This window comes from Leucopleurus acutus, assembly GCF_964270905.1.
Source record: "Leucopleurus acutus genome assembly, chromosome: 5".
Lineage (NCBI taxonomy): Eukaryota > Metazoa > Chordata > Mammalia > Artiodactyla > Delphinidae > Leucopleurus > Leucopleurus acutus.
Window position 1 is genome coordinate 52,820,286 of NC_139147.1, and position 22,173 is coordinate 52,842,458.

At 37.5% G+C, this 22,173-nt stretch overlaps 1 protein-coding gene across 1 annotated transcript in view; it reads right to left on the reverse strand.

Annotated features, from left to right (window-relative positions):
• Positions 1–5,033: 5,033 nt before the first annotated feature.
• CBLB (Cbl proto-oncogene B) overlaps positions 5,034–22,173 on the reverse strand; it is a 211,273-nt gene continuing 194,133 nt past the window's right edge. The window contains exon 18 of the mRNA XM_082840327.1: positions 5,034–7,242. Coding sequence (XP_082696453.1) covers positions 6,983–7,242 — 260 coding nt within the window. The 3' untranslated portion in view covers positions 5,034–6,982. The remainder of the gene's footprint in view (positions 7,243–22,173) is intronic.

Below are 22,173 nucleotides of genomic sequence, written 5' to 3' on the forward strand. Positions count from 1 at the left end.
TAAGGTCAGCTGCCTCAACAGGGGTCTGCTTGTCTTGTAAGAATGTGTGTCCTTGCCCTCCCAGTGGTGAGGCTGTTTCTCAGGTCATTCATTGCAAGTCCCTCTTGACCGTTTTGTTTTCACTCTGCTCAAATATTCCCAGATGGCACATCAGTCCACGGTGTAAGTAGGCATTCAGTAGAATAAAATGAGTTTCTTAATCTCTGTAATTGACTTTTTTCTGCAAATAACATTACTTGGATTAGGAGAGGTGGATTCAGTCCATAACATTCTCACCCATTACTCACTTCTCCCAGGTCAGTCATCTTCTGTGTATATATTTTGAAGGCTGTGGATGAGAGTTCTGCTACCAGCTTCTCAATGAGTCCTGCAGAAGTTCGCTGGGTGGGTTTGTAGAATATAGAGGCATTTAGTTAGTACCTGTTGTTTTCAGCATTGGGGCTATAGCCTCATTCTAGGGAAAATCTTCTTCTACCTCTGGTTTAGTATGAAGTGACTAAAGGAACCCAGTAGTTATGCCACTTTTCTCTGTATCCCAAAGACAAAATTATTTGTTGTGCTTGAACTAGATTTTAGATTTAAAAAAAAAAAAGCTTTCATCTATTAATAAAATAGCTTCTGAGTATTTGGTCTAGGTGATGGTCAATGCGGAAGAAAGCAGCTCTGGAGGAGCCCAGACTAACGTTGGTGATCTAGCCATCTCACCACCTCTAATCTCTACCTTCATTGTATTGGGCTTTGTGTAGCAGCTACAGGAAGAGTGCATGATGATAGTAAATGTTTTACATGAAAAACTCAACTCTGCAATTTGTCAGTAGGATGTGTAGCTCATTACCTTTCAAAGTTTTAAATTTTCTCAGTTTAGCCAGAACAAACTTGTTACACTGTTGTCTACCTTTTGCTGTGTGAAATAAAAGGATAAATCTGACATGCTTTTCTTTGCCATCTACTCTGGGGGTCCTGGGAGATGAAATGTGGCTTAAGTTCTTTAGGGTATGTGGTAATTAGAGATGCCATTTATTGAGCATTCAATGGTACTAGACATGTTCTAAGTTCTTTATCAGTATTCACTCACTGAGCCTCCTATAAATCCTTTACTGTGGGTTTGGTTGCTATTCTTATTTTACAGAGGAGGTAACTGATGCACTAAGAGGTTAGGACACCTGTCTAAGGTCATATAACTTGGAAGGAGCAGATATAGGAATTGATCTTAGGCAGTCTGGCTCCAGAGCCTGCACTCTTAACCACTGTTACATTGCCATGGGAATATGTGAGCAGTAGTCTCTTGAACAGACATGTTTGTCATAACCTCTTTATGAAGAATTAAGTATTCTCTTAGCCTCTCAAGTTACTAAAAGGTAGAATAAATTAAAAAAAAATTAAATCTTCAAATTTTAAAACCTTCTAGCTTTTACTTTGTGAATGATTTATTTTTGTTATGAAATAACTTTTGCTCCCCATCCAAACAGTGAAGAAAAACTAAGGCATCTACTGTAATCACGTTAGTGAGTAGGCTTTTGTATTTCCTAGTCCATGGGTGGAGAAAGACGAATCAAAGAGATGGTATTCCACACAGCTAGTTGCAGAGCTTTACTAAGCTTTCAGGACTGTTTCCACTGTTGGCTGCTTAAGAGTGCCATTTCCATTTATTCGAAACGTTTTATTGTTTACTATGTGCTAGGCTCTATATTAGGAGCTTGGGACACAGACATATATTAGACTAAAGAAGTTCAGTCTAGTTGGGGCCATCTGTAGAATGAAGTAATTGCAAAAACTACATGGTAAGCATTAGAATATTGGTGCCGTGTGAGATGTAGATGACATGCTCAACTTGACATGTGGGATAAGATAGGAAATGCTTCACAGAGGAAATGATTGAGCTGGGTTTTGAAGAATGAATAGTCCAGGCTGGAAAAAGGGAAAGGAATATTCAGACAGACTAGCAAGTACAAAACATGGAGATCATTTGGGCAGTTGCCAGCTCAGCAGAAGTGAAGAGGGTCTGGAGTGGGAGATGAGTAGAAAGAGGAATGCAGAGAAGGAATCCCTACCATAGAAAGTCATCGGGAGTTTTACATTGGTGTAACACTGGATTTGAATTTCAGAAACTTCATTCTGTCTTGCACTAGAGCCATAGAGGTCAATTACAGGCTATTTAAAATTCTAGGGCAGTCAAAATTCAGACCCAAAAGAGGGTGGTGGCAGTAAGGATGAAAAAGAAGCAAAAATAGGTAGCTAAGAATACTGCCCAGATTCCCTTGAAAAAAATCAAACAAAAGAGGGACATGAAAGAAAGCCATGAAAATTAAATTTCCCTTAGTTTACTGCCTGATTATTATTTGATGTGGCAATTCCTGTTAGACACACCCTAATTTCTCTGGGCATTTTCATGGATATTAGCATCTCTGACCTCCAGCAAGTGATTTCTAATCCTATGGTTCCTAGGATCTGAGAGTGACTGGCATGGTCCTTCACCTTCAGACATCAGTATACCCTCCCTAGTCTCTTCTGTGTGCCGTAGGCCCTACTACTTTGCCTAAATAAGTGTTTTATCATGTGTGCTGTTCCTGTTTGAAAAGCTTTACCTCCAGGGTTCTTTCTTAACAGCAAAAACCTCGCTTCTCTTTCAGGCTGACAAAATGCTAATCAGCCTTATCATCTGTCTAGCTTACCAGAAGGAACGCATCATACCCTGCTTTACTTTCACAGTCCTAGAAGAGGCACGTGGTAGTTGAAAGGATTAAATGCTTTATTTACTTTCTTTTTCTTGGTCTCCCTCCCTCCCACCCTCCCTATCCCACCCCTCTAGGTGGTCACAAAGCATTAAATGCTTTGATACTAAGTTCCTTGCATATGTTAAGGGCCCAGTATAGTTCTTCTGCACTTACCATAAGCACATAATGCCAGTACAATGTGATAACTTATGTACAGTACTTACTGTATTGGAATTACGTGCTTGTATCTTCCATTTAATTATGTGTGCTTTGAAGCACTACTATGCATGAGATTTTGCGTGTACCAATGATTTTCACAACATTCTGCTATGGTTCCTGATATAAAAGCACTTATTAACATGGTTTATCGCCATTGTTCTCTCCCTAATATGTACTGGCCAGTAGCAAATGATTAGAAAAATCAATGTAAAGAATAAATGTTACTGTTGGCTAAGAATGAACAATTATATGGTACGTCATCAGAAGACCGTCAGCCTTTCCCAGATAGGATGTTTCTTACTCAGAACCTTAATATAACTTTGACTTTCAGTTCTAAGACATGGGAGTAGCTTATCTATGTGAAATATCTTTAAATGATGTTTTTGGTATTTAATAACTAAATCATCTGGGATGGGTACTTTGTACCACTTTGGCCGGTTAGCTCTTAAGTCAAATGTCTTTTGCTTAACACGAAGAAAAAAAATACAACATAGAAGTGCTGTGAAAGAAATGTTTGCATTCATTTGAAAATAAAATACCAACTCTGCTTTTGTTAACATTCATTTTATAAAATACCTTAAAGGAACAGATAAAGTACTGGCGTTTACATAATAACCAGAATTGAAAAAGGATGAATAAAATATAAATTAATTGAACACATAACTATTTTGCCATATTAGACAAGTTTAAAAAAGGCATTAAAAAAATAAAATAGTAAATTGGGAAGAAAACCCTTCACTCAACTGCTGTCATTTTCTGGAAACTTTTCCTAGAAGCATTAAAATTCCAGGTCAACAGGCAGTACCTGTATTGTTGAAAACATACTGTAATTTGCTTCCAAATCTGTCAGCATAAGAGAAAAGATTAAATTTTTAACCAGGTTAGATAATTCAGTGCAAATTAAAGCTTCAAGTTGAAGATCCGAGAGGAAAAATAATGTCCAAACTGTAGGAAATGCTTCTGGAACTGAAAGAGAAAAAATTCACATTACGAAAAAATCTTTGCAAGTGTTCTTGTGTGTGAAATATTGAGTTAACCAATGGGCCCTTTGAAGTTGCAGTTAGGGCTCTACTACTCTTTGCAATATAGGCAAGGGAATATGGATGGGGAGGGGCTAAAGGTCATCTTTGTGGAAGGAAGTTCAAGATCACCGTAAGCACTGCTGATTCAATTCTAGAAAATCTGGCCAGGATAGATATTACAGACATCAAGGGGAAAAAGAGATTGTGGAGATTAATTTACTGGACTATTTTTGAGGATAAGTATTTCTACCCCCAGAATATGTTGGGGGACAGGGGAGAGCAGGTTAATGTTGGCCACAATCTGTTTTAATTATATGAATTATATATCATACTGGCTTTAAAAATAATCATATTACCAAGTCTTGAGACATGGGAGGAATGTCAAACTTTTTGGATCACAGTGAAACCAAACCTGGTTCATTTCCAACCATCAATGGCTAGTCACTTTTATAATTTAAAAATGTATTTTGGTTTAATTATTTCCTAAAAAAAAACTTTTGAGTTTGATAAGTCATAGGTAATAGGTAGCAATAGGTTTTTCATGATAATGTTTGACAGCAAGTTTCGCTCTTTCCATTCCATACAAAATTTTGATTCATTCTTTTTAATGATAAAACTAATTGTTGCTATTGAGTACTAGATACAGAGAGATTTTGGTGGAGGCTAGTAAGTTTTCTTTGCAAAATAGATTTTTAAAAATTCAGGCCTAAATTTTCTATATTGTCACCAGTCTTTTTCTAATCCTCACTGGGAATTTTCACATTTTTGAGAATTGTTTGAATGAGAATATACTATACTTCTTAACATTCGTATTTTACATCCTTCCCTAATCTATTAAGAATGTTATAACAATATTATCACAATGAAGTGGCAACTTTTGGCTTTTAGACTGTACCTAAGATCAGCAAGTCATAAAAAAAAAGAACCACAGTGCTATTCCAACATGACATCAGAAACTAATAAATGAAAAATCATGATGACATAACATGGGGTTCATAAAGCAATGGAGAATTAGCCAATGCAGTTTTTAAAAGTGTAAAAAACTGCCCTCATATACCTACTTACAGGAAGAACATCTAAAGCAAATTAAAAATTCTCTTCCAGGGACATGAACCAGCTCAGAATCAGCTGAAGAAATTAAAATATAAGCACAAACTATCCAAGGCCTGTGACTCCTCAGGTACCTCATGTCAGGAGATCAAACTGTCAAGTAAGGGCACATGTCAGCTCACAAAGGAATGCGTTAGTTCCCTCCACAGGTCAATGCAATAACTACACAAGTCTTGACTGTTAATTTCCTTTGGCTCTGCCACATGTTTGGTTACATGCTTTCAAATCCTGAAGAAAGACTCACTATGAGATGCATCTTTTTACATCACACTGTGTGAAGTTAAAGGAGTGGCAGAAACGTGCACAAACCTGCAATCAATCAGTCCACGTTTAGGAAGCCTTCTGTGGGTTCAAGCATTTAACACAGACCTGGTTTTGTCTAATTTCTTCACTAAATAAGAAAAAAAAAAAAGCAGATTGCCTGAAAATTCTAAAGCGCTGGTGCAACCCTTCCAGGCTTTGTCCAGCAGAGACACTTTCACCATCAAAAGGGCCGATAAAGGATAACAGAATATTACAATGGAATCAGTTTGTGACGGTTTGTGCTTTAAGAACACAGTGCCTGACAGCGTGGAGCACATCATAGATGCCCAATAAATATTTGTAGGTTTATTAAAAGTAATAACACGGTTTCTGAAGAACCAACCTCCATTTTGCAAAAAAGGCAAAACTATATAAATGTCTTATACCTGACTGGATGGAGCAATGTGGAGCAATGAATGAGAGAATCGAAAAATTAAATACGGACTCTAATTTGATGGGAGAGAGAAAATTACTAAGAGTTTTGCAAAAGAAAAATAAACAATGCCACAGTAGCATGAGCACTTAACAGTGCGTCGAAGATGTAACGTTTCCACTGCAATATGAACTGGTTCCTAAACTTTTTAGGTACCAGAGTGTAATCACTCAAACAGGAAATGAACTCTATTCCACTTCGGGAAAGGTATGGTGATAGTTTTATCTGAAAATTATTAATGTATTTCTGGGAGACGGCCCTCTTATTCAGCATGCCTCAAAGTAATGCGGCATAAATATCAGGGGACCTCATTATACAACTTCAATACGGCATTGTCACGTGCAAGCGTGTTCTCCCACCTCTGCGGTAGTTGCTTTCTAATATTGTAGGTTTTTGTTTTTAGCGCCGTGACACCCCTGGGATGACAAAGGTGAGAGTGTGGAAGATCACAAAACTTACACGAAAAGGGAAGCTCTTCTATATTATATGAAAACCCCTTATAAAAGGCATTCATTGACCAAAAAATGCTTTATACATTCAGATTTTACCCATCTCTCAACAGTGATGGTTTCCAAAGAAAAGACTCAGTAGTGAAGGCCACACACTTTTTTTTGCATTAATTTGATACGTTGAAAATCAGAACCTTTAAAGCATCTTGTAAATCGGAGAAATGGAACTGGACCTGGGTTTGGGGGTGGGTGGGTGGGATGGGAGCGATCAAAATGAATATGTGACTTAGCTGTTGACGCAGACAGCAAGGGAGTTGGTAGAAAATGTTACAGCAGACCTGACCACTGTACAGAGGGTCTATCAAGAACACAGTACAGGTATCAAAAAAGTCCCCAAACAAAACTAAAAAACAAACTGCAACTTTGCCAACTTGTAAACAAGGAAAAGCATTTCACAGATTCAAAGTTCAAGGGAAGTAAACGTCTTTAAATTATTTCTGTCAGTTCAACCCTGATTTAAAAGTATGGCTAGCAAAAATAAGGAAGCCGTGGCCATTGGCATCCTGAGCAAGAAGCTGTCTTCTGAGAGGCAGCACTTCCGAGCCTTTCTCTTCTCAAGATGCCACGTGAGGAGGAGACGTTCTCTCTTGAATTCCATCTCACTTTTCTCCTTTCCACACATCTGGAATATTCAGCAATTGCTTTGTGTTCTGGTGTTTACAGTCCTGGCTGCTATAGATTTAGACGTGGGGAGACGGGAGGGGGGAAGGCAAATTCTCGGAGGATGCTACGGGCCACTTCGACATTATTCTGGGCTATCTCTAAGGCTCTCTTAACTTCTTCAAAGGCATAACCCTCTCCCATGAGTTTTGCAATTTTTGCATCGACATTTTCCAATGCTGCCTCAGGCCCGTGGGGTTTTCTATGGTGAATTTCTGGTGCAGTCCTGCGGGGTCGTGGTTTAGGAGGTCTGGCTGGTGCTTGTGAACCATCTGCATAGATTTTTAAAGAGATATTTAAATAATGAGCTAAAAATAAAGATATTATACATTAGTATGATCTCATTATTTTATATGAAAACAGTTTTTCATTGTGTCTACAAAAACCATTTTCCATTTTGTATATACTACGGTTGGATAGGTCATATTGTCCCCATTCTGAACGTCAAGAAAACTAAGGTAGGGTGTGTTGGAAATTTAACTGAGAAATTAACACAAAATTTTTCCCAATTCTACATATTGTTCTTTAAACCATATGAAATAAAAGATACAGAAGGAAGAAAAACAAAAATAACTGGAAAAGAAAAGCTTTCACTTTGGCAATGCAGCTCGCCCTTCTCTACTATGGTGGAGGCACTTGCTTGGGAAGTTTCTACCAGAGGAAACTGTTACAAGCTCATGGATACTCCTGGCAGAACATCCCCACCAGGCTCTACACCCCACCCATGTCAGAGCAAAACTCCTGAGAAATATGCTTTGTAGCATATTTTTCAAGTTAATAATGCCGTAAAGTGATACCTTGCTGATGCTAGGGGGGAAATAATGAAATAGTAGATGCTTTGAGTCTGCTATTAGTCCATAGGTTGGACAGAAGTAAACTCAGTGCTTTGCTGAAATACTTTATCCAGATTCCAGTGTAGAACGCTTAGCCTGAGAAAAAGCAAAGCCAGCAGAAACATTAGTGGAGAACTCGGTTCCAGATCAGTCCCCTGATAATAGTTTCTCAAAGTTAAACCCAATGACACTGGTATCCATGAATGGAAAGTAATCTTATTAGGAGAAAAGAAAGTTAGTTAATAGACCACCATCCCATACAGATCACCAGGAGATGGGCTAGTAACTTGAGGTGGCACTTTTATCATGGATTTCCATTTATCTGTATCTGACTTAATATCAAAAGCCTAGATTTTTAAAAAAGGTTAAAAGTTGTCAAATTTATTCCATGAAACATTTATGGGTTTAAGATACAGTAGACGCCAACAGTTATTTAATGTTTTTCTTCTTAGACCACTGACAGGTGCCAAATTCAAGGACACAAATAAATGAAGAAGTGAGGCTAGAACCCTCTTGACTCCTGTCCTCATCCTGTCCCTCTGGGTCTCTGCTCCCTTGCCAACTTTCCTGATGGCCTATGGAAATATTATAAGATGATACTTTCAATAATAATCAAATGTAAATTATAAAGAATTATCTGATGCATTATTTCATATTTTTCTCATAAGTATGATATTTTTCTCTGAGAAGGTAACTTGTAAAAAAAATATATCATCCTTTTGCAATTCTAGCAATATCAATATAACATACACAAAACAAAAGCCTCCAGGATGAAAATATTTAGTTCTACACAAAATTGGATGACAGTCTTATTTCTAATTGTTCCTTTCTTACAGAATGATATCCAGTTTGAAAAAAATATTATAGCTGTAGATAAAGCTTACTCTGGTCATACATAAGAACACACATTAGTTTCTGGTTCTTGCTAAAGTCTATACTGTTTTGTATATCTGTAACTAAATATCGCAAATTATTATGGTCTAGTAAATTGCATTTCTTACTGTTTTGAGATTTCATTTATTTTTCTATTAAGTATTTCCATTATGTCATGCAGAGAGGGATAATAAATTATGCTTTGCTTCTAATTACTTCCAAAAACTATTAGAGATTCTAGCAAGCTTTCCTTTAATCAGTTATCACAGAATTTATACATTGAAATATTGTCTGTTCTGACTTACTTTTAGGTCAGAAGAGTATCTAGAATTAAACACAAGTTTAAATTCCTTGTATTCTACTGGTAACTTTCGAAGAACTTTGCTAATATTGTTATTTTGTTTCTGTCTGAATACTGAGAAGGGCACGTGAATATCGAGCATCTCTGAAAAGTACAGCTATGAATACTACTAAACTGGGAAAGATGCTGTGGCAGCGAGAGACCCATCTAATAGTATAATTGGAAAATTAAGTCTTAAGATTTAGAGCTTCTAGATGTAATAAACATGTGTCTTTGATCTTGGCAGATGGCACCTGTCACCAGGAAAACCCCCCAAGAAACCTATCCACTCTGTGAGGCTGCTATAATTAATACTGGCCAAATGCAATGGAATTTGCAGATGATAAATTTTGAGAAAGCTATTCTTTTCTTGAAAAAAAATAAGTACTAAACATAATTCAGGAAGGCTAAGTTAGGTTAAACCAAATGTTAGGGAAAACACACACACACACACACACAAAATGATTAAATCAAAACTATCTAGCTAGAGGAGTGAAGGTATCTCTGATCTATTTGTAATACCAACTAGAGGAAATGATTCAAACCATCTCTGGAAGGAATCACAATAGATTTTGAAGATATTTTCAGTAAAAAAAGAAAAACTTTGAAGCAAAGGTTAATTTTTCCAAAAGATAGATTTTTTTTCCTTTTAAACACAAAACTCATATATCCCAACTCATTTAATCCTAGTCCTCATTGCCCTAACTCAAAATCTGTTTCCCCAAAACAGTGCTGACATCTCTTTGGAATCTTACAAATGCCCAGAGTTGAACTGTATCATGTGTTAGAGCCCACAAATGGAAGTAACGTGGAAGCTTTGTTGCAACTTTTTGCCACCTGTTATATACATTTCTATTTATTGCTGAATATTTATTCAATTTGGAACGTTTTAATTTTTTGTTTGTTTTAATTGGATAGTGTAGCTCTGCACCAGGTGACTGACTGACAGCTACAACTTTTCAAGATGAGGATGTCAGTGACGAGCACCGAGGTTGGTTAGATGCATCTCAGTTTGGCCACTAAGATTCTGAGTGACTTTGAGTTAAGCAGTTTACTTTCATAATTCTCACCCTCCAAATCTACTAAGTATTATTTGTAATGATAACCACTATACTACAGTGCTATAGAACAGCAGTTACTATGAATTAATAGGAATTCAAATGTGGAAGAGGACAAAAACCTGGAATTTGTAGAGTGCCTAGTTCTATATGAAACTTTTAAGCAAGATATTAACAAGAAAGATCTGTTACAACCTGAACTAATAGTAAAAGCCGTTAAAAAAAAAACAGGCAATTTTCATGCTGATCATTACAGCAAAGCACTTAAAGCCAATCCCTCTTTCTAGACACCTCTTCTTAAAACTCATGAACAGCCTTCACTGTTGCCACTTCTTCTTTCTCACAATGTCTAAAAGAGGAGATACCAGGTCCTTATTCACTTTGTAATGTGTAGATGATGCAAAGGAGCAATGAAACAGCAGATGAACCTCTCTCGGAGTTCTCCCAAAGCCGCTATGTTGTAGTTTTGGAGTACACTGGAATGACTATGAATTTTGCCAGCGCTATGGGGACTTCTGTACCTGAATACGTGTCATCCTTAGAAATGTGATTGGAAGGACATGTTTTATTCTGGTGCTGCTGTCCGTGCTCATGGTATTTTTGAACTCCTATGAGCAAGGGCAACAACATCCAAATAAGTGCAAGAAGGTGTGGAGCCATAGGCTATAAACAGTACATCTTCCTGGAGCACTAATTTTACTCAAGGATATGAGAGAGTTAATATTTTTAAATATGAAAATAAATGTAGATATACCAAGTAAAATGCAAAATTTCTATAAACTGTTGAAATAATACAGACTTCGAAGCAATTTCCTGCATGTGAGTGTCCACTTTTAGTTAAATCTCTAGTCCCCATGTCATTCGGAGTTAGCTCTTTGGTGGGGAGAAAGATTTGAGAAGCAATAGTTTGACAGCGTATAAAAATGGACTCTCATACAATAATTTAAAATGACGTTAAAAAAATTTAATGATGTGGTAAGAAACTTATACTATGTTGTACTGTGGAGTATGATCGCCACTGTGTGAACATGTGTATGGACAGATCATTAGAAAGAAGGACTCCAAAATGGCAATAATGTTCCTTACTGATGACAGGGTTCTAAGTGACTTTTCTTCTTGTTGTTTTTTTAATTCTACTTTGTTCTCTAATGTGTATGTACCACTTTCATAACTTTAAAAAAAGCCTCAGATCCCACCTGTTGGTTTTACAGGTCTGAGCTGCTCAAGAATCTAAGACAGAGATTGATTTTGCTGGTATAAAAAGTACAGAAAGTACGTAGTGGCTTCCTAAATTCATGTGAAAAATGATCACAATCCAGGTTTTGAAATCTCTACTACAATTTTAGAATTCTTAGTACCCTCTTCTATCACTACTCATTTGGTTTTATGATTGGCTATCTCCAAACTCAGCTTAGCAATCACTGTTATATGAATGTGTAAGTAAGTTAAAGTTGTTTTTTTTTTTGCCACACGCAGGCCTCTCGCTGTTGTGGCCTCTCCCGTTGCGGAGCACAGGCTCTGGACGCGCAGGCTCAGCGGCCATGGCTCACGGGCCCAGCTGCTCCGCGGCATGTGGGATCTTCCTGGACCGGGGCACGAACCCGTGTCCCCTGCGTCGGCAGGCGGACTCTCAGCCACTGCGCCACCAGGGAAGCCCGTGAGTTAAGTTTTTAAACCTAATTTTTGGCCTGACTGATTGATTACTGGTGGGATTACAACATAAACTTGGCTAACAACAACATAAATGGGTGCACAGCCTACTGATTCAAAGCACAGCCTACTGACTCAAATCCTATCAATCAATCATTTACTAGCTGTGAGACCTTGGGTAAATTACTAAACTTTGTTGTGTCTCACTTACTTCTATAAATTGACATTAATAATACCTATTTCAGAGGGGTTGTGGGAAATAAAATTAAGACTAGATCTGTATTGTATAGTAAATTTACATTCATTTATTTATATTTTATATATAACATTCCATTGTATTATATAAACTACTCAACATTAATATACAATATATAAACAATTATATAAAATGTTTTGTATGTGCAACTATAAATATAACAATGTTAGGTATTAAATTCTCTGTTTATATTTAAAACTGTATGTAATATTTTTTAAAGTCTGAGACATAATCTCTAGTAATTCAATGATACTTGGGATGGACATCAAGACTCTTAGACTACAGATATGTTCAAGTATAACAATATCTGAGAATTAGACTACAGATATGTTCAAGTATAACAATATCTGAGAATTAAAAGAAAAAAATATTGGAAGAATCAATATTGTCAAAATGACCATACTACCCAAGGCAATCTACAGATTCAATGCAATCCCTATCAAATTACCAATGGCATTTTTCACAGAACTAGAAGAAAAAAATCTTAAAATGTGTATGGAGACACAAAAGACCCCGAATAGCCAAAGCAATCTTGGGAAAGAAGAACCGAGCTGGAGGAATCAAGTCTCCCTGACTTCAGACTATACTACAAAGCTACAGTAATCAAGACAGTATGGTACTGGCACAAAAAACAGAAATGCAGATCAATGGAACAGGACAGAAAGCCCAGAGATAAACCCACACACATATGGTCACCTTATTTTTGACAAAGGCGGCAAGAATATACAATGGAGAAAAGACAGCCTCTTCAATAAGTGGTGCTGGGAAAACTGGACAGCTACATGTAAAAGAATGAAATTAGAACACTCCCTAACACCATACACAAAAATAAACTCAAAATGGATTAAAGACCTAAATGTGAGGCTAGACACTATAAAACTCTTACAGTGTTCTGCCTATGTTTTCCTCTATGACATAAATCACAGCAAGATCCTTTTTGAGCCACCTCCTAGAGAAATGGAAACAAAAACAAAAATAAACAAATGGGACCTAATGGAACTTCAAAGCTTTTGCACAGCAAAGGAAACCATAAACAAGATGAAAAGACAACCCACAGAATGGGAGAAAATACTTGCAAACAATGTAACTGACAAGGGATTAATCTACAAAATTTACAAAGAGCTCATGCAGCTCAATATCCAAAAAACAAACAACCCAATCAAAAAATGGGCAGAAGACCTAAATAGACATTTCTCCAAAGAAAACATACAGATGCCAAGAGGCACATGAAAAGATGCTTAACATCACTAATTATTAGAGAAATGCTAATCAAAACTACAATGAGATATCACCTCACACCAGTCAGAATGGCAATCATGAAAAAGTCTACAAACAATAAATGTTGGAGAGAGTGTGGAGAAAAGGGAACCCTCCTACACTGTTGGTGGGAACGTGAATGGTTACAGCCACTATGGAGAACAGTATGGAGGTTCCTTTAAAAGTTAAAAATAGAGCTACCGTATGACCCTGCAATCCCACACGTATATCCAGAGAAAAACATGATCCGAAAAGCTATATGCACCCCAGTGTTCCTTGCAGCACTGTTAACAATAGCCAGACATGGAAGCAAACTACATGTCCATCGACAGAAGAATAAGATGTGGTACATATATACAATGGAATATTACTCAGTCATTAAAAAAGAATGGAATAATGCCATTTGCAGCAACATGGATGGACCTGGAGATTATCATACTAAGTGAAGTAAGTCAGACAGAGAAAGACAAATATCATATGATATCACTTATATATGGAATCTAAAAAAAATGATACAAATGAACTTGTTTACAAAACAGAAACAGACTCAGAAAAAACTTATGGTTACCAGAGGGGAAGGGTTGGGGGAGAGGGATAGATTGGGAGTTTGGGATTGACACGTACACTCTGCTATATTTAAAATAGATAATCAACAAGGACCTACTGTATAGCACAGGGAACTCTGCTCAATACTCTGTAATAAACTAAATGGGAAAAGAATTTGAAAAAGAATAGATACATGTATATGTATAACTGAATCACTTCACAGTACACCTGAAACTAACACAACATTGTTAATCAACTATATTACAATATAAAATAAAAAGTAAAAAAATATTTTTATTAGACCTGTATCTTATAGTAAATTTACATTTAAACTACTCAAAACATTAATATACAATATAGACACTATTATATAAAATATATTTTACATGTGCAACTATAAATATAATAATATATGTTATGTATTAAGTTATCTCTGTTATCTGTATTTAAAATACTTAGCATAACATTTGTCCCATAGAAAGTGCTTAACAAATTTTAAAAATGATTACTACATACAATTTGAGACATAATCTCTAAAATTATTTAGTAATTCATTGACTATACTTGGGATGGACATCAAAACTCTTAGACTACAGATTTTTTCAGATTTTTTCAAGTATAACAATATCTGAGAATTAAAAGAAAAAATATAAATTAACTTATCAAGGCATAAAAGAAATCTCATACACATCATCATTATGACTTTGCTACTCTCCTGTAAGTTGGAACAATTATTTCTGGAACTCATTTATGTAAACTTGAATTGCTTCCACTACAGATATACTATTTAATTTTAGAAGGACATGTTTTTTATACTACTGAATTTTAGGACATGTTTTAATACACAATTTTCACTAAATTACAAATAAAATATCTTCACATACACTAAGGTAGGTAATTATGATTGTAAGGGCCAAGGTTATGACATAACTTTTTTAATACATCCAGAAAATGGTTATAAAAGAACTACATTAGTATTAGATTTGTAAGAAAACTGACCCCATGTTCAGTGGTTTTAAAACTGAAGCTGTATGTAAGGAAAAACATTTTAGGTAGTTGAACTATGGTAAAACTCTGTAATGCGGCAATTTCCTTTGTTGAAACACAAAACAAAATCTTAAAAACACCGCTTATCTTAAAACATCACTTATAACAATACACAATTCCCACTCTTATGTGAAATGAAGCCGTGATTTCCAGTTGAGGTCTTAATATAAAATTCATTCAACATCTGGGCACTTTTCCTTTAAGCTAGTAAAGGAAAAGCAGTATTGGAATTAATTCCTTTTATGAGACCTCCTTTATTTTGTAGGTATACTTGGCAATAATATCTGTTACCAGTTATAAACACATTTAATACAAGTCATATTCTGAAATTCTAGTGTTATTTTTAAGTATTACCTTGAACGTCCTTTTAAATACTAAGAATATTAAAAAAAAACTCAAGAGCTCAGCTGTACTTCATCAACATGAGCACAAACACATCATCATTACGACTTTGTATTCTAATATAAGTTGGATTCCCTGGGTTTTTAAAGAATGGTATTCAAACTGTAGCACATTATATCTTACCACAAGAGAAAAGCAAACTTAAAAATGTCTAAAAACTCATGCATAGCTAGTACAGACATGAACCCTATGTGAAGAAATAAGCAGACTACTAGCAAAAACATTTGGCCCATATAAGGTATATGTAAGTTTAACACAAGCCGGTAAAATCCACTTATTCTGATTATCATTATGACATACTCATATCACTAAATATTGTTACATCTACAAACTTCAGACAATTATAAACTTTTATGGGGGGAGGAATAAAACATTTGGAAGGCTCTTTGTGTATGCAGACATACATTTACATGCACACATCCTTTTTAGAAAAAGGAAAATATTTTTAAATCAATTAAATTTTTTGAGTTATTTTCATAGAAAGCTTATATACATAAGTAAGTCACCATCAATTATTTACCTCACCATAAAAAATAGGAGAAATGGAATTTATAAGATGTGGCAGTTATACCAGAATCCTCAACGATTGTCTTAAAAAGGCCTTACTATCAATAAAAACGTTACTGCAAAATAAGCACTATTAGTATCCCAAAGGCAAACTGCATAGTCTTAAGTTTCTGATGGAAAGATCTAATCCAGAAGGCAAGCTGAGTCCCTCTCCTGGTGTGAAATAAACTAGTGGACAGCTTGGTAGCCCTGTGAAGCAGCATGTGAGCAAATATCTTGTTGGAAAAAAGTATCTTATTTTCTGTGGTTTGACTGTGTTTGTAAAGAGAGTTCAGGGAGTAGGCTGAAATAGTTGATGTTACACCTAGCTGAGGCCCTCAGAGGTAATAATCAGGACTATTTTATCACTCAGGTAAAGCCAGTTTAGGTTTCTGGTAAGTGCATATTTGGGGATGTTTCAACAGGGTTTGTGACTTAAAGTTCTTCCTTGAAATTTCTAGTGTAATGCTAACTGGAATTCCTACCAGTTGAAATCATATATGTGAATGATGTCCCTCTGGGCTCAACAATATCTGCATGTTACGGTGCAAACCGTAAAGAAGCTGTGAAAATAGAGCATTTAGGCCACAACTCTTCTCATAACTTGAGTATATGTTTCTGTTAATCCAGAGCTGGTGGTACTGAATGCTATTTTAAATCAGTCATGGCACTCTTCTCAAAGTTGTATTTTAACATTATTTCCTTAAGGGATTTGCTTCCTTCTCCTATATATATTGTAAGATACTGTCTCTCTCCTTCTTCTTGACTTTCACATTTTTTCATCATTCTGGAAATCTACCCTTTCAAATGGAAATACAGTGTTTCAGTGGGTACCCATGGATATATCTGAAATATTGGAATGACTAGAAGTAAATTGGTAAAAACAGCACAGACCAAAATTTGAAATGGTTAATAAAATTTTCTGTTTTTCTGAGTTATAGTCAAGTGTAAAAACTTACAAAACTGCAGAGGGATTTTTGCATCTCCCATGCATGTCATCAAGTACAGAACTACTGTGCTGATAATTCTCAAAGCAGCTAAATAATTATCTTGATTCGGAAGTTACAGAATTGACAGCTCTCACTATTAACAAATCTGTGAACTGAGGTTTGAGCTTAAAAGCAAACCAAATCCAGCAATACATAAAAAGGATCATACACCATGATCAAGTGGGATTTATCCCAGGGTTGCAAGGATTGTTCAATATCCATAAATCAATCAATGTGATACACCATATTAAACTGAAGACTAAAAACCATATGATCATCTTAATAGATGAAAAAAAGCTTTTGATAAAATTCAACATCATTTATGATAAAAAACTATCCAGAAAGTGGGCATATAGGGAACATAACCTAAACACAATAAAGACCATATAGGGCAAACCCACAACTAACATCATACTCAATGATGAAAAGTTGAAAGCATTCTCTCTAAGACCAGGAACAAGACAAGGATGCCACTCTCACCACTTTTATTCAACATAGTTTTGGAAGTCCTAGCCATGGCAATCAGAGAAGAATAAAATAAAAAGAATCCAGATTGGAAAGGAAGAAGTAAAACTGTCAGTTTGCAGACCACTTGCTACTATATACAGAAAATCCTAAAGATGCCACCAGCAAACTACTAGAGCTCATCAATGATTTCTGTAAAGTTGCAGGATACAAAGTTAATATACAGAAATCTGTATCATTTCTATACATTAACAATGAAATATCAGAGAAATTAAGGAAACAATCCCATTTACCATCACATCAAAAAGAATACAATACCTAGGAATAAACCTACCTAAGGAGGCAAAAGACCTGTACTCTGAAAATTACAAGACACTGATGAAGGAAACTGAAGATGACACTAACAAATGGAAACCATGTTCTTGGATTGGAAGAATCAATATTGTTAAAATGACCATACTACCCAAGGCAATCTACAGATTCAATGCAAGCCCTATCAAATTACCAATGGCATTTTTCAGAGAACAAATAATTTTAAAATTTGTATTGAAACACAAAAGACCTTGAACAGTCGAAACAGAGAAAGAAGAACGGAGCTGGAGGAATCATGCTCCCTCACTTCAGACTGTACTACAAAGCCACAGTAATCAAAATAGTACGGTACTGGCACTAAAATAGACACATACATCAATGAACAGGATAGAAAGCCCAGAAATAAACCCACACACTTATGGTCAATTAATATATTGGGTTGGCCAAAAAGTTTGTTCAGATTTTTCTGTAAATGTTATGGAAAAACCTGAACAAACTTTTTGGCCAACTCAATATAACAAAGGAGGCAAGAATATATGATGGAGAAAAGACACTCTCTTCAATAAGTGGCGCTGGGAAAACTGGACAGCTATATGTAAAAGAATGAAATTAGAACATTCTCTAACACCATATACAAAAATAAACTCAATGGATTTAAAAACGTAAATGTTTTTAAAACATTTTAAAACATAAAATGTTTTATAACATAAAAAATGTTTTAAAACGTAAATGTAAGATCAGATACTATAAAACTCCTAGAGGAAAACCTAGGCAGAACGCTGTTTGACATAAACCACAGCAATATTTTTTGGACCCATCTCAATGCTCCTTGACATAAACCACAGCAATATTTTTTGGATCCATCTCCTAGAGTAATGGATATAAGAGCAAAAAACCAAATGGGACCTAATTCCTGTATTGTTGTTGTTTTTTTTGGCTGCACCACATGGCATGTGGAACTTCCCCAACCAGGGATCAAACCATGCCCCCTGCAGTGGAAGCGCAGAGTCTTAATCACTGGACCACCAGGGAAGTCCAAATGGGACCTAATTAAACTTAAAAGATTCTGCACAGCACAGGAAATTATAAACAAAACAAAAAGACAACCTACAGAAGGGAAGAAAATCTTTGCAAATGATGTGACCAAAAAGGGATTAACTTCCAAGATATACAAACAACTCATACAGATCAATATAAAAAAAAAAAAATCCAAAAATGGGCAGAAGACCTAAATAGACATTTCTCCAAAGATGACATACAGATGGCCAAGAGGCACATGGAAAGATGCTCAACACCGCTAACAGAGAAATGCAAATGAAAACTACAATGTGGTATCACCTCACACCAGTCAGAATGGCCATCATCAAAATGTCTACAAATAATAAATGCTGGAGAGAGTGTGGAGAAAAGGGGACCCTCCTACACTGTTGGTGGGAATGTAAATTGGTGCAGTCATTATGGAGAACAAAAACTAAAAATTGAGTTACCATATGATCCAGCAATCCCATTCCTGGGCATATATCTGGAAAAGACAAACTAATTCAAAAAGACAGATGCACCTCAGTGTTCATAGCAGCACTGTTTACTACAGCCAAGACGTGGAAGCAACCTAGGTGTTCATCAACAGAAGAATGGATAAAGAAGATGTGGAGGACGAGGGGAAGATGGCGGAAGAGTAAGACGCGGAGATCACCTTCCTCCCCACAGATACACCAGAAATACATCTACACGTGGAACAACTCCTACAGAACACCTACTGAACGCTGGCAGAAGACCTCAGACCTCCCAAAAAGCAAGAAACTCCCCATGTACCTGGGTAGGGCAAAAGGAAAAAGAATAAACAGAGACAAAAGAATAGGGACAGGACCTGCACCAGTGGGAGGGAGCTGTGAAGGAGGAAAGGTTTCCACACACTAGGAAGCCCCTTCGTGGGCGGAGACTGCGGGTGGCGGAGTGGGGGAGCTTCGAAGCCACAGAGGAGAGCGCAGCAACGGGTGCGGAGGGCAAAGTGGGGAGATTCCCGCACAGAGGATCGGTGCCGACCGGCACTCACCAGCCCGAGAGGCTTGTCTGTTCACCCGCCGGGGTGGGTGGGGCTGCGAGCTGAGGCTCGGGCTTTGGTCAGAGCGCAGGGAGAGGACTGGGGTGGGCGGCATGAACACAGCCTGAAGGGGTTAGTGCACCACGGCTACCCGGGAGGGAGTCCGGGAAAAGGTCTCGATCTATCAAAGAGGCAAGAGACTTTTTCTTCCCTCTTTGTTTCCTGGTGTGCGAGAAGAGGGGATTAAGAGCACTGCTTAAAGGAGCTCCAGAGATGGGCGCGAGCCGCAGCTAAAAGCGCAGACCCAAGAGACGGGCAGGAGACGCTAAGGCTGCTGCTGCCGCCACCAAGAAGCCTATGTGAGAGCACAGGTCACTATCCGCACGTCCCTTCTGGGGAGCCTGTGCAGCCGGCCACTGCCAGGTTCCCGGGATCCAGGGACAACTTCTGCAGGAGAACGCACGGCGAGCCTCAGGCTGGTGCAACGTCATGCCGGCCTCTGCCGCCGCAGGCTCACCCCGCACTCCGTGCCCCTCCCTCCCCTCAGCCTGAGTGAGCCAGAGCCCCCGAATCAGCAGCTCCTTTAACCTCGTCCTGTCTGAGCGAAAAACAGACAAGCTCCGGCGACCTACACGCAGAGGCGGGGCCAAATCCAAAGCTGAGCCCCTGGGAGCTGTGAGAACAAAGAAGAGAAAGGGAAATCTCTCCCAGCGGCCTCAGAAGCAGCGGATTAAAGCTCCACATTCAACTTGATGTACCTGCATCTGTGGAATACATGAATAGACGAATCATCCCAAATTGAGGACCGTGTGGATGAAAGGCTCTCGGTGCTGCAGCCAGGAGTCAGTGCTGTGCCTCTGAGGTGGGAGAGCCAACTTCAGGACACTGGCCAACAAGAGACTTCCCAGCTCCACATAATATCAAACGGCAAAAATCTCCCAGAGATCTCCATCTCAACACCAGCACCCAGCTTCACTCAACGACCAGCAAGCTACAGTGCTGGACACCCTATGCCAAACAACTAGCAAGACAGGAACACAACCCCACCCATTAGAAGAGAGGCTGCCTGAAATCATAATAAGTCCACAGACACATCAAAACACACCACCTGACGTGGACCTGCCCACCAGAGAGACAAAATCCAGCCTCATCCACCAGAACACAGGCACTAGTCCCCTCCACCAGGAAACCTACACAACCCGCTGAACCAACCTTACCACTGGGGACAGACACCAAAAACAACAGGAACTACGAACCTGCAGCCTGCAAATAGGAGACACCAAACACAGTAAGATAAGCAAAATGAGAAGACAGAAAAACACAGCAGATGAAGGAGCAAGATAAAAACCCACCAGACCTAACAAATGAAGAGGAAATAGGCAGTCTACCTGAAAAAGAATTCAGAATAATGATAGTAAAGATGATCTAAAATCTTGGAAATAGAATAGACAAAATGCAAGAAACATTTAACAAGGACCTAGAACTAAAGATGAAACAAACAATGATGAACACCACAATAAATGAAATGAACAATACTCTAGATGGGATCAATAGCAGAATAACTGAGGCAGAAGAACGGATAAGTGACCTGGAAGATAGAATAGTGGAAATAACTACTGCAGAGCAGAATAAAGAAAAAAGAATGAAAAGAACTGAGGACAGTCCCAGAGACCTCTGGGACAACATTAAACACACCAACATTTGAATTATAGGGGTTCCAGAAGAAGAAGAGAAAAAGAAAGGGACTGAGAAAATATTTGAAGAGATTATAGTTGAAAACTTCCCTAATATGGGAAAGGAAATAGTTAATCAAGTCCAGGAAGCACAGAGAGTCCCATACAGGATAAATCCAAGGAGAAATACGCCAAGACACATATTAATCAAACTGTCAAAAGTTAAATACAAAGAAAGCATGTTAAAAGCAGCAAGGGAAAAACAACAAATAACACACAAGGGAATCCCCGTAAGGTTAACAGCTGATCTCTCAGCAGAAACCCTACAAGCCAGAAGGGAGTGGCAGGACACACTGAAAATGATGAAGGAGAAAAACCTGCAACCAAGATTACTCTACCCAGCAAGGATCTCATTCAGATTTGATGGAGAAATTAAAACCTTTACAGACAAGCAAAAGCTGAGAGAGTTCAGCACCACCAAACCAGCTTTACATCAAATGCTAAAGGAACTTCTCTAGGCAAGAAACAAAAGCGAAGGAAAAGACCTACAATAACGAACCCAAAACAATTTAGAAAATGGGAATAGGAACATACATGTCGATAATTACCTTAAATTTAAATGGACTAAATGCTCCCACCAAAAGACACAGATTGGCTGAATGGATACAAAAACAAGACCCATATATATGCTGTCTACAAGCGACCCACTTCAGACCTAGAGACACATACAGACTGAAAGTAAGGGGATGGAAAAAGATATTCCATGCAAATGGAAACCAAAAGAAAGCTGGAGTAGCAATTCTCATATCACACAAAATAGACTTTAAAATAAAGACTATTATAAGGGACAAAGAAGGACACGACATAATGATCAAGGGATCAATCCAAGAAGAAGATATAACAATTGTAAATATT